The sequence below is a fragment of the Lipophrys pholis genome (assembly GCF_963383615.2).
Source record: "Lipophrys pholis genome assembly, chromosome: 16".
Taxonomy (NCBI): Eukaryota; Metazoa; Chordata; class Actinopteri; order Blenniiformes; family Blenniidae; genus Lipophrys; species Lipophrys pholis.
In genome coordinates this window covers 3,000,035-3,014,343 of record NC_137634.1, presented here as the reverse complement: position 1 = coordinate 3,014,343, position 14,309 = coordinate 3,000,035, and the positions used below count along the sequence as shown (strand labels likewise).

Sequence of the window (14,309 nt, the reverse complement as noted above, 5' to 3'; positions counted from 1 at the left end):
AGACTGAATTTGATATAATTAACCTGCAGGTATTCTTGTTTGTTTATGTATTTTTTTTTTTTCAATTTCTACATTAAAACATGAAAAAATGACCATAAAAGAATCCATTTAACTCTTCATTGTTTATTCCTGCCGTGTCCTTATGTATCGTGTTCCATCTTCAGTTTGATTATTTTATTTGACAGCAATTCAATGTGATATTTCACCAAGCTTAGGCACTGCTCTAATAGCAACCAAAGATACACGAGCATTAATACGTGCAGAATTAGCAGGTTTGCATTGAGGGACATTCAAGTCACCTGCATCAGAAACCGTACAGAGGAATCAAATCAACAACAGAATATGTTCCAGGCTCTGAATGTGTGCGGCGCCGCCTCGGTCCGATCTCGGGGGCAGAGCGGCTCCATTTGCAGGGGGAGAAACAAAGAGGCGAAATAAGCTGGCAGTTGACAGCGGAGGGCAAATCAAAGTCCCGGGGTTAAATGGGATTGTGGGTCAGATGACTAGACATGGTCGCCTTTTTCCGCTCGCAGCAGTCGTCCTCTTGTGCCTCGGAAAAATACCACGGCACCCCCACCACCACCACCACCACCCCCCCCCCCCCCAACACACTCACACACACACACACACGCCACCCTCCTTCATGTCATCCTCCCCCCACTCCTCAACTGCCCACCATTTCCCTCTGAGGCAACGGTATTTTATCTTCCTGATCCCCACTGCTGGAGACGCTCCTGTCTTATTGCCACACAGTCAGTCAGTGTATTTATTTTTTCCTCATGGAATTTTTTCGACGTCACATCAACTCTTCAATCCAGAAGGTGTTCAGAGTATGAACCCCCCCCCCCCAAAAAAAGACACAACGAAGCCGAAGCTAATCCTTTTGCACCCGTATGAGGCCGTGTGCTACCCACACCACTATAAATCACCCTGATGGATACACTATCAATTGAGAGGAACAGAGACAGGCGACGGTTGGGAAAATGGCAGCGATCTGCATTAGAGCCGCACTCAATCTGCGACGCAGACGAGGGGGAGCCTCCATTAAAGCGTCACGTTGTTCCCCGTGATTACTCGACCACAGTACATCAAGAACCGCTGTTTCATCCATGTTCGGTAACTGCTGCCTCCCGGGCGCTGCGGCGCATCACGTCTCACCTTGTCCTGTACCTGGGTCTGTGTTTGGTAGCCTATGGCGACAGGGGAGGGGGAGGGAGGGGGGGTGGGCGGGGTGGGAGGAGGGGGAGTGGGGGGGGGAGAGTGCATGCAAACACTGCCAGGCAGCAGAATACACATCGCCGTATTCAGAGCGTTTAGTGCCTGGGATTAATCAAATTATAATTTAATCATCTGATCAAACAGCAATTAGCATAATCACTTCTGGGGAAGGCCTGATAGAGTGGAGACGGGAGCGGAGAGGAGCTGGGGGCGAGAAACACTTTAATGAAACATTCGCCCCAATGTTTGAAAATGTTACACATTTCGGGGCGAGCGGAGCGCGGCTGGACTCTGAATGCTAATCAGCGCGGTTTGGTTATGCCTAATGAACACGTCCGACAGTCAGCCACGGGGGGAGGAATTTGCGAGTGAGGTCCTGATTTAATGTTTTTCTCTCTCGCTGATGGCCTTTTTACAGCTCAGTGTTCACTCACAAGATTTCCATTGTGAGTCGGAACATTACATGTGAGTTTTTAATCATTTGACGGGGCTCATTAGTGGAAACAAACCCATTCCTTCACTCCTCCCGTTGACAGATCGACCACAGATCGTTTTTTCACCAACTAAACACGAATACTATCCCGAATAATCTACATGCCACTTTGGTAACTGGTTCATTAAGGTTATTTCAAAGACAGTAGATGATCTAATGTGTTTGTTCTTGGCCTGTGGGAGGAAACTAGACACGAGCCATGCACAGGGAGAACATGCAAACTCTTCCTGTGTGGTGAGTGTATTCACTACTACTACACTGTTTACCAGTATCATATGGTTAAATATCAATATTCCATCAATCAAATCCCATTCTAAGTCTATATCCAGATTCTTGGTGATCTCATGGTCATTTTTAACATTGATTTAGGTTAAAAACACCTGATAAGCTGCCATTTCTTTTCGCACCAAAAATTGGCAATGTCTAAAATCATTTTGCAAGATATCATACAACACTGAAAGTCTCCAGAAATGTATGTTTGGAGTTTATTACTTGGCTTATATTGAAATTGCAAACTGCAAAAACAGCCGCAAATGTTTCAAATCAAGTAAAAAAAAAAGTCCATAAATAAGCATCAAAAACATCCCGTGTTTCAATCTGAGCTCTTAAAAAAACAAAAACAAACACAGTTTGACTGTGGAACAAGTAGAACAGTGACTAGATGCTGCTTCGGTTCAGGGAATCTGTTGAGGTCCGACCTGAAACAATCTGCATGTTCTGGAACTTCTGCTTGTGCACGACGCTGAACATTAGACTCCTGCTTTGTCTTTCGAATTACTTCTATAATCTCCATGAAGGAATTTCTCTTCACCGTAATAACGTCCGGCACAACGTGAAAACCTTTCTTGTTTGTCATCGTGATGTGATCAATGTAAAAGGAAACTGCTCGAATTGACGAACTTTCTTTTTAAAAGTGAGATTTTACTATCCGATCCTTTATTTTGCACCGAATAGAGCAAAACACAATTCTTCTCGTATGTAAACACAAAATTATTCTGTCTTTTTCCATCTGATAATTGGTGTAGTTTTCCTGGCAGGTACCAAAGGAACGACATTGTGAAAGTGGAACCAAAATATTTGTTATTTACTAAAAATGCTGAAAGTTCTCAGTTTTGGACAAATATAAAGAAACAACTGCTATATTTGATTTCATACTATCGATTAAAGCTTTATATTTCATGCTTTTTTTAAACGTCTTTTTCAGTTCCTGCAGTTGAATATGAACACAACCAGAATATGATGTGGAAATGATGTGAAGCTATATTTCTTTTTGACATATTAGCCTCCTCATTTGGCTTTACAAACATCCCTCCATCATCTTGCCGTACTGCTGCGAGACGCAGTTCCGAGTATACATAATGAGGTTTCTGTGTCACTATGATTTAGTCACTTGCGGCTCTCCCGCTCAGGGATACGCATGCACGCTGTAAACAGATAGGAGCCGCTCTCTGTACATGCACACATTAAGGAAAAGGCCCAGCGGTGCAGGTCTCTGCAGGGGTTGTTTGGCAACAGCCGGCTCGCCCCGGTGACCAGTGCGTCCTCCAAACAGTCGTGTTCACACGCCACTGCAGCATATTGCAGCGGGAAACGTCCGCAGCCACTGCAATACATTACCGGTTAAGACACTGATGCAGAGTAGACTGCTAGAGGTGCGTGTGAAGGCACATCTCTAAACCAACAACATGCACTTGTTGTTGGATACGACCTGCAGGCAGGGGGATTCTTATTGCTTTTACCAGTGGAGACTTCATGCACGAGGGGCCAGTGTTGCCATGGTGACTATAGTAAACACTTGATTCACACCCTATAACAGCCACAGTGGGTTGAGCCCAACTTGTGCTTGGTTACGTGCGAGAAAAGATTATTATTAAGCATTTTTGTGATGTTTTAAAGTCTGATCTGTTCACACACTCAACCTCCTCATCATCACATCACATCAACTATCTTTAGTCACTAAAGCCGCCAGAGATTTATTTGAATATAAATATCAGCCATATTTAATCTCTTGAACGAGCAAAATAGGAGTTTTATGAAAAATATATGGTTTTATATGTTCATACAGTACCTGATATCTAAACCGTATTGACAGCCCATAGACCTGATCATAAAACAAAATTACTGACGCTTAAAAAAAACCTTAATGGTTCAAAGTTTATAATTGCAAATCTGGACAAAAATAAGAGCAGTTGCATGAATTTTGTTTTGACACAAAGAGCATTCAGATACAGTGATGAGTGTAGTTTATCTAAAAACTTTCATGATGCTTTTTAAATTTAATGTGCCGGTGCAAAAACCTTGGAAATAATCAAAAACTTGATCAACATCCTTGAATTTCTCCATATTAAAGGTTTATATTATTTAGCCCCGCCCCCTTCTTTCCCTCAACCAATCACTGCGAAGCACAGCTGGCAACATTTGAAGTGAAACCTGTGATTCGCAGATCGTCGATTGACATTTCAAGTGAAAACGCATCGTTTTTTGACATTTTCGTTTCAGAGAAGTTTCGCATTAAGAGGTCAACGTTTTGAAAACGATGTCTATTTCCACCGAAACAGCAGAAACGCTGAAAACCATGTCGTTTTCATGTTTGGACCACTAGTGGGTGCTGTTGTTTGAAAAAGCATTTCAGAAAAAGATGCGTTTTGGCCCGTTTCCATGGAATCAGAGTCGGAGTGTTTTCAAAAAGTTGCTTTAGTGACATTTTCACTGCATCTCTCAGGTTTGTTTTTGTTTGTTTGTTTTTTCATAAAATAGATATTCTTGTTCCTTTTTAGTATTTATCCTGAAATATTATCCAAAAAGTTCACCCTCAATTATGTTTGATTGTGTGCCTGTTGTAGATTAATTTTCATCTGTGAGTTTACAGGCTGGTATAGCGATAATAACGACGACTTCCCCTCTGAGTGACCACTACTATAGAACGACGACAACGTGATCTCGTATCTTCTGTCAGAAACGTCCTCAGCTTGCTGTTGCTCCTTTCTCTTCGAGGTTAATGTTGGAAATCCCAAAAGTAAACAGAGGGAAAAGCGCTTTAGCGATCTTAATTTAGAAAACTTAGCTCACGTCTGGCACTACCTGCCCGGCCGAAGCATTAACCCAGTGCCCCATTTTATAATGAAAGCCTACAGACACAAACAACACAACTAATTGGCACCTCGTTAATTCACTGGTCTAGTTCACGCACAAAGACGCACACGCTCACACACAAACATCGGTGTTACGGCTGTTTTCTTACAATTCACTCCAAGATATGCGTCTGTCTTGTCATACAAGAGATTACAGGAAGCGTAAGATGCAATACTTGGTATTTCTAGTTGGAAAAGTACCTTAAAAAAATCTATTTTCTGATGGGAAACCAATGAAAACTGATCGCTTATTTAATTAACCAACATTACAGGAGTTTGATTAGTCATAATGTTACAGAAATGTACTGCTATTCCTTTTAATATAATCAAATCAAACTCATAATATCGACAACATTTCAAGCAACTATAAAGGAAAATAAACAAACTCAGTGGAAGAAAACTAAACGTGTCTTTACATTCATGGTTGAAGGTGGCAGTGTTGTGAAACAGGAAGTTCGTTAGGCTGAACCGTAAAACTTCAATATGAAGATAAAGCCAGAAATTGTTCAGCATACTAATGTGAGAATTAATTGTACAAACTTATTTTTATTCTGAAGTGAAAACTGAAAACTTTTGTCCGTTCACGCGACGAACGGTGTTCAGAGCAACTACAAACTTTTTGAAAGCAGCCCCGAAGATACAACTTTTCAAAAATGCTCCGACTCTAGTCTCCGTGGAAACGGGAGAAAACTATGCTATGGACAATAGCAGAAGTTTTTATTGTTGATAGTCCCATTTATGAGATAAACGCTCTAAGCGTTGTTGCCGTTTCCATGGAAACCGGCATCATTTTCAAAATGTTGCCATGTAAATGAAAAACATTTACAAATCGAAAACAAAAAAAAATAAAAATAAAAAATGTCACGTTTTCACTTGAAAATGTGAAGCGTTAACGAGGATTCACGATTCACACTTGTGATATCGTCCTGCGAAATCAGGACGCCTCGTTAATGTCCGATTTTATTTTTTTTTCTTCACGTGTTATTTATTAAACATTAACAAGCTTGGACGTCTCCTTACAGCCTTTGTAGTATTTGACTATCTCATGATTGCAGAGAGTTTTTCTCCCCCATTTGACTTGACCTTATTAAATTCAACTTCATTTTTTTGCTGACATTTAATAAATCCTCTCACGCTGCCCCGGTGGCGGCGGCGGCGTCCAGAGTCACAGAAAAGCAGCGGGAAGGTTCCCATTAACAGTATCAAACCAGTACAAACAGAACTCTGTGACGCGGGATATTAATACCGAACCGTGAGCGACAACCAGACGAGTAATGAGAGCGAACAACCTATCCGCTTGATATGGCGGAGATTGCGTGGAATGGACTTTTTTTGGAGCGCGGGGGGGGGGGGGGGGGGGGGGGGGGGTGTTTATGAGCTCCCTCCCTCTTTAACCCCAAACCACCGCCTGCGATTTCTCCTCTTTTTCTGCCTCGCTGCACACCATCATCTCCTTAAGCATTCTGGTCTGGGTTAAATGAAACCTTTAACAGTTCAATGTGCATCCATTAACATATGCTTGAGCCTACTCACAGCCGAGCCGAGGCGTACGCACACACAGTGGAGGAGGGACTAAACAGGGGGGGGAAAAAAAAAAACCTTGACCTGATGGCACTGACAAATCCCGGAGTGATTAGTGAGTCCGCGGAAATAGCAAGTCACTAATACCTTCTAATATTACACCTCATGCATGATTGAAACAAAGACATAACAGTATCAGCGATGGCTCGAACAACTCCAGATCTACAACTCCACGTGATGTAAGCTAAATCAGAACCCATGTGTATAAATCAAATGACTCAAAACATCCTTGATGCCCGATATGAAGACTGTATTTAACTACCAAACATCCCAACAGAAAGAAATGCAGACAGAACTCCGATGGGTTCCTCGGAGGGGCGTTCGGTTCGTGTTCCCGCTGGCCTACATTGTGTTGACTGGTGTGTTGATATTAATGTGCGGCTGAGGACGGCGGCGCTGTCGTCGTGTGTTTCGGTGACTCCGTCAGGCCACCCTGCCTCGATGTGAGCTGACAGATGTGAACCAAAAGACACGAGACGGAGCAGACCTAGTTTCCCACTGGCCCTAATGTGACCTCCAAACACCGCCCGGACTCCCCCCATCAGAAACATCGGGACGGGACTAAAGTTTGGACATAGAACCATCGAAGTAGAGTTAGAAACTACGAAACACTGGAGACGTTTGTTTCCATTTGAAAGCTCAGGTCAGATCCTTGGTTTATTGTTTGATTCAGCAAAGCCACAAACATCCCCAGAGAAGACGTAGGCTGGATTATGACCACAGATTGAAGGAGGATCTAGGAAATATTCAAGCCAACATGGTTTACAGCTGGACTACTTGGACACCAAAATACAAAATGTTTGCACCGGCTCAGACTAGGCGACCCACATGGGTTGACTAACTCCTCGTTCACACTGCAGGGAACTGCGACCCGATTCTGATCAGTGACTCAACCTGTTTTGTTGCCGTGTGAATGCTCCGATTCTGATTTCTCCACACCAGATCCAGGCCTCGTTCACGTCTGGTGCCAGTTCTGATTTTTTTTCTACGTGCGACGGCTTCGTCATCGACGTGTGACTGACGTGCATTTGTGTGTTTAAGGCGTGTTCGTTATTCCACATATGATAGTTTTAAGATGGAGATTTGGGCTGGTTTTTACTGAGGTGTATGGGTTTTACTTTGGACTGGAAACGGTGAGTCATATCTGGCAACCCTGGTGCTGACCGACGTGCCTTATCTGTAAATAGCTCGGAATGACTTCGTTGCGTCGTCTTCTGCGCTCTGGGACCCGAAAACATCCGGTCCGATGACGTTCACACGGCAGGTCACGTTTGAAACGATCACGAATTGAGCATCAAGACCTGCGGTGTGGGCGGAGCCTAAATTAATTCTGCACTGAGCCCACATGGACATTTGTCATGGGGCCATTATGAAGCACGAGGGCAAACCCACATCGCGCCCATTTTTCACCCCATAGGCCCCGCCCACAAGTCGGCCGGAATGTGATAACGAAGATATGAACAGCAGAAGCTGCATTATTATTGGTTTGGTTATTGTGACTAAAACAATCCTTTTACTCACATCAGAGATCGCTTCCTTCTGTGCTGGAAATATTCTAAATACTAACAAACTTTTAAAGCCCTTTGACCATCTTTTATAATGAAACTGCACTGAATACTTGTTAAATTGGCCATATCCATTCTTATTTATGCATTTATTTATCTTATATGGATTTTCTAATGTATTTAATTATGTCATTACTGCTTTTTATGGAAAAATATATGAGAAGTATTTATACAATTGGCAAATATAAGTGAGACGTGTCAATTTACTCTTATATTTAAAACTAAGTGCAATATAACAACACAACGCGTCTAAAACCATCGTACGGGAGTTTGAAGCATCCATTATTGTAAATAAAGCTTGATTTGTTTTGAAAAACTGACGAAATCTGTTTTTCTGCATTAAAATTTTTTTTTTAAATCAGGACAAAGAGAATAAAATAGATGTAATGTATTAAATGTATAGCAGCTCAACAGTTGGCAGTGCAAAATTAATGCAGTGAATTCATTAAATAGTGAAATTTAACCTTTATGACTAGACTAAATTAACTTTACTGAATCTTGAAGTCTAAAATGGACAAACATGCAAACCAGGGAGGAATTTGAAGCTCCTATGAGCGGCTATGATAATCAGCATGATGCATATTACAATAAGAAAGATGTGAACATTAAAAGTCTTTTTTTTTTTAGATTTAAAGATGCAACCTCAATTTCTGTAAAAATAAAAGATAAAACATTCCCACACACTTCAGATCCACTTCGCTTTTACTAAACAACAAAAATACTTTGCAGGTTTTTAACAGTTAATTCTGTCTCCATTCTGCTGCAATACGATGAGTTTGAACTGATTCCAACACATGGAACTTCCAGTCAGCCGCAGAAATAAATAAAAAAAAAGCTTCAGTGAATCGTTGCCAGGTTTGCAATAATAACTGGATTCAAGCAGAACAAGAGAAAAGATTGTTTGGCTTTTAATCACGACGCGACTCCCTGTGACCCGGATCTATTACTGCAGGGGTGATTCCCTTTGGCAGTGGTGTTGCTGTGTCCTTGGTCACAGACGTAAACTTTAGTTAGAATTGTTGACTGAAGCAGAAATTTCTATTTCCATTCATACAAGATGAAAAAAACCAAAAACCTCCAGCCGCACGCCGGCACACAAAACACGATAATATTGTTGAAAATTGCGATGAATAAAGCTGAGCATGTGCGCGGTGGCGCAGCGGTTCGCTCTCTCACCTCATGACGAGATGGAGGGATGGAGGAAAACCCCCCGTGTGACGTCTTCCTGCAGGTTTTTCTTATCAACCCAAAACAAAGTTATGTAAGAAAGCGCGCCTGCATCCGCCGAGTTTAACAAAACATAGCATGAGGCTTTTATGCGGTAGTTTTAAAAACCAATTAAAAGTTAAATAGGAGCCATGACTACCCGTTTTTATTGTGGATTCGCGTTAAGAAAACAAAATGTGTCATATCATTGCTCACGTTCTAAGAACGTAAACCTGCTCTGGTTTTAATCTAAACATTCTCACTTTAAGTGCTGGCTCAGTTACGGCACTGCGAGTGGTTATTATGGAGAAAACAAGTGGAATATGTGCTTAATGAAGGTTTTGCTGGTTGATTTGAAGAGACTTTGTGATCATTTGATGAATTTAGTGATGAAAAACACAAATATGTGCCTCTGAAGTTGAGCTGCCGTGACTTGGCAGACCTAAAAGCCCCGTCATTGAGGTTTAAGTGTGCAAATTTGTCCTAAATTCTAATGACAGCCCTTCCCCTCCTCCCCGAGGCTGACTGATTGTAACCTCTGTCCTCAGTGTGCTTAATACCCAAGCCTTGGATACAGTCTGTTGACGGCAGGCACTCGGATGACCTGCTGTTTTCCATCTTTAACGCTCTAAAAATTGTTAGTAGCTCGCCGGCAGCCTGTGATGATGCGAGCCGGGGTGAAACTGTAGAGGGAAACAAAATCCTGATCGTCCATTAATCACGTTTGATAACATGATTAAGTCACCTCGAAAATGCTTATGTTTTAATAAGCTGCGCTACCTTTTCCCCAGCACCCCCCCCCCAATCGCCATTATAAGCTGAAAGCTAAAAATACACACACACTGAGTGAAACTAAGAGCCAATTGAGGAGCTTCGCTGTATATTTACACAGCTTATTAGTGTCCAATTGAGCATGTGTCAGTTTCTCTCCCCTCTGGCATAGCGAAGCAAAAAAAAACAAAAAAAAAAACAACATTATGCCATCTCCTCCACAATTTCATCTCTTCATAACTGGAAAATGTTGTTCCTCTTCCATTTGGGTTTTAATAGACACTTTTGCGAGAGCACTTTAACAGCTCAAGCACCGCTGGAGTGAACTCTACGGCACATTTTACTCTGCGGCGCTCGATTGTTTATATCCACTGCAGACTGCAGCTTTGAAAATGCGTCCCCCAAAATTGGCAATTCACCGTACAGTAGGTGCTGCTTGTAAATGACCAGCGGGCGGCTGGAAGCTGGAATCTATTTTCGACACGCAGACGATGCAGATGAGGCCCAAACAGACCCAATTCCAGTTCAGGTCTTCGGGAGGCGGCGGGCTGAGATCCGTCAGGTCACCTGAACAGCGCGCAGTGTTTCTCCACACTGCAGCAGCAGCAGCAGCAGCACTCATTCCCCGGGTCTCCATAGAGACAACCCCAGCAGCCTGCGCCGGACCAGAGCTCGCTAAAAGCCTTTATTGCAGGACGCTACGTCTCAGAAGAGCTGCGGAAACGAGCCGGGCCGTTCGCTCAGACCTCTTCTGTGATCGCAGACGTCTGATATCAGCAATCACGGCCCCCCCCCTTCTTCTTTTAAATTCAGCCTACAGTCCATTATCCTCCGAATACAAAGAGACGACTGTCATAATGCACACTGGGTCGTTCCAACAAACAACAGTGGAATCAATGGAAAAGAGGTCGGTGTCAAACGGTACGAGTGGCACCGCGTCGGCTAGCGGCTACACACGTAGCATTCATCACAATTACTGTTTGCTGCCATTCAAAGTTTCCATGTAGATGTCTGTAGCAGCAGCCATTTTGCAACGCCTGAACCAAAGAGACTGGGGGGGGGGGGGGGGGGGGGGGGGGGGGGAGGGGGGGTTCACAAGCAAAGCAATGGATTGTGCTCAGAAAACACATCTCAGCTCAGGCCAGCGCCGGGAGGAATCTGAAACGAACATCAGGAACCTGCCGTTTCTTTTTTTTCCTCTTCTTCTTGTTTTCAATCGTCCTGCCTCACTCAAACCAGGCTGTGCTGTGCTCTCACTCCGTCCCCTCCTATAAATAAACCCCCTCCGCCTCCATTGAACCCTTCAGCTCGGCCACAAAATGGTTTTCCTGTCATCTTTGCTTGACGCATCGTCCTCCACTCTCGGCTCACATTGTGTCCACTTTTGATTTCTTTAACCACTCTGCTTCCGTTCACCTTTCGATCCATAATCAAAATTGACCCCCACCCTTCCTGGTTTGCTTTTCGAGCTGATTTCTGCCCCCCAACACGCGCACATCCTACCCCCCCATCTACCCCACAGCCCCTTGTCCTCCTCGCTGCACCCCCCCCTTCTATTCGCTGTAAAAATATATACACAATCAGTCACCCTCAGTCCAAAAAAAAGACACAATTACAGCTTATCAAGGTTTCTTGGGAGGATTTCATTGTTCACAACTGAATTCTGATGCCTTTTTTTTTTTTGATGTGCACTTGGGCAAGGGTGATAAGGGCTTGTCTCTCTTTCTTTTTTTTTTTTCCCAATCCAAAATGACTCCATGTCTGTGCTTCTAATATGGCGGGTGCAATGCCGGGGAAAAAAAAGAAGAAGCACCAGCCAATCTCTTTAATCCTGTTTTCCAGAGCATACTTGAGAAATTGCACCAAAAAACGCAAGAAAATGTAACCGTTATGTTTTGTGTTTGTATTAAATACTTAAAAGATCCATTTAAAAACCTTCACTTTTAATGCATGCAAGGAAACATATTACAAGTCCATCCCCAGATTTCTTGATTTTATGAGCAAATTTCCAAATTTTATGCCACGGAAAGCAGTTATCTTCGATCTCTTGAAGCAAATATTGGCTTTATTTGAATGTAGCTCACATGTAGGTCTGAGATTACAGCAAACAAATGCTGAACACATGAGGTAAACATGCAAATGTGTGGCAGCAATTAGTTTTTTTCCTAAATATAACGGGACAATTTTTTCAAAAGCCTTACAGACAAAAGTGGATTTGAATGCTGATGTGCACATGCAGCATGTAGAAATGTAGGACTAGGTGCATTAAAATGCACCCAGACTGAGGCCCAGTGCAGTGTGATGACACAGAGAGAAGGAAAGAATCACTTATGGTGGCAAATGAGGATAAAACTAAATATTTGAGAGATTTAAGGATTGAATTTATTTTTAATGATTGAAAAAAAATCTAAATAAAATCAAAAAAGTGGCTTGTTCTCCATGCAGCAGGCTGCACCTATACCACTCCACCTCCTTTCTCTCTCTCTCCTCTGTATTAAAGGTTCGTCTTAAATGTTGTGCATGCATTAGGAGCTTAGAGGTTTTCATACTTAAGCCTTGTGAAGGTTAGTGTGATTGGAACCACCAACCCAATCCACCAGCACCAAAAAGCCCCACTGACAGGACATAGCAACAGCCTGCTTCTCAGGACGACAAATAATTAAATAAATATATAAAACAAAAAGCCATAATCGATCTTTCCAGCGTGCAAATGCTGACAGAGTATTCTCAATATGATCTGCTGGGATAATTACCATCAACTTGGAAGTTCGTCGTGCGCAAAATGCATCACTTACCATTCAAGATGCACTGGGAAAAGATAAGAGCCAATATCCACATGCCCCGCTCCGTTCAATATCCAAGCTTATGCTTTTTCTTCTTCTCTCCCCCCCTGCGCTCTTTCTTCGTATTTCTTCCTTTTATTTCTTCAACAAGTCAATTGCAACGAAAGGAAAAAAGGGGAGCTTGCAGATCTCTCTCTCTCTTTCTCTCTCCTTCTCTCTCTCTCTCGCTCCCTCGCTCCTTTGCGCTCCCTCTCAATCCTTCACGTTGGGAAGAAGAAGAAGAAGAAGATGAAGAGGAGGAGGTTTGAGCTTCTCCTTCCTGCTGCTGATTGTCTCCGGGTGTATGATCCACAACTGTGCGTCTGTGTGCCACAGATCTGAGCGCACCGCACCGCCGCGCCGCGCCGCGCCGCACCGCACCGCACCGCACCACCGCGCCGCGCGCCGGGCCTCAGTGCAGCCGTCCCCCGGTGTCGGAGCTGCGCTGTGCGGGGATCATGAGGGAGCTGGGCTCGGTGCGCTCAGGTCCAGGTGAGCTGTGCCGCCGCTGCTGCTGCTGAGTCAGAGGCTGGAGACGCAGAGGACGACCTGCCTCTGTGCGCACAACTCCGCAACCACAAAAACACAAATCAAGAAAAATTAAATTAAAAAAATTAAAAAAAAAAAAAAAATTTTGAATATGAGAAAAAAAATGAATCAACCCCCTTAAAAATATAATTAAAAAAAGAAATTAGAGGTGCGTAAAAAAACCCGGGCGTGTCATCTCAGGTGTGTCGGGGGAAAAATGCGTAAAAGTTGGATGTTTTAATGAAGGTAATTAAAAAGAAAAAAAGGAGTTGATTGTTAGCTGCGCTGGAAACTCATTCTCTCTTCGCCGCCTCTGTCCGTCCGGCGAGCAACAAGCACACGCATCTTCCCCCCGCAGCCGCACACACAAACTGCGCACACCGGCCCCTGCGCGCGCTTATAACCTGCCCTGCCGCACAGCCGCCGCGCGCACTCTCCATCTCTCCATTGCCTTAAAGATGCAGGGTGGGGTGGAGGAGGGTGGGGGCACAGGATGGAGAGGTGGATGGATGCGGGGTGGGGGCGCACAGCTGAGCCTCTTTCTCAAAAAAGAAAAAAAAAAAAAAAAAGAATAGCCCTGTTGTTGTTTTTTGTTGTTTTTTTTTAAATCACTGGAGATGACGGATCAAGGCGCCCTGCTCCACAGAGGGAGACCCGGCACATTAAAATCAGCAGAAGAAGAGTGAGGCGCGCAAGACAACCTCCTCCTCAGGTCTGAGGTGGAGGGAGGCTGCAAGGATGGATGCAGGAGGAGGAGGAGGAGGAGGAGGAATGAATGCTACACCTGACTGGACGCTATGTAGGCATTCTGGACAGAGGGAGGAGAGAGAGAGAGAGCGAGAGAGAGGAGGAGGAGGGATTTTTCTTTTTCCAAAAAGCTAAATTATCTTAATTGGAGGAGATCAAATCCTGTCTTTTAATGTGTTTTCTGGATAATTTATGAGCCCCGGGGGCGTTTTGGGGACCCGGCCAGCCTCACTCCTGCTTTCATTAA

At 43.6% G+C, this 14,309-nt stretch overlaps 1 protein-coding gene across 2 annotated transcripts in view; it reads right to left on the bottom strand.

The window, feature by feature from the left end:
* dscama (Down syndrome cell adhesion molecule a) overlaps positions 1 to 12,803 on the bottom strand; it is a gene marked incomplete at its 5' end in the record, with an annotated part of 118,122 nt that extends 105,319 nt beyond the window's left edge. For both annotated transcript variants that reach the window (XM_080483986.1, XM_080483987.1), the window contains one exon: positions 12,761 to 12,803. In XM_080483986.1, the coding sequence (XP_080340112.1) occupies positions 12,761 to 12,803 (43 nt within the window). The remainder of the gene's footprint in view (positions 1 to 12,760) is intronic.
* Positions 12,804 to 14,309: the final 1,506 nt, after the last annotated feature.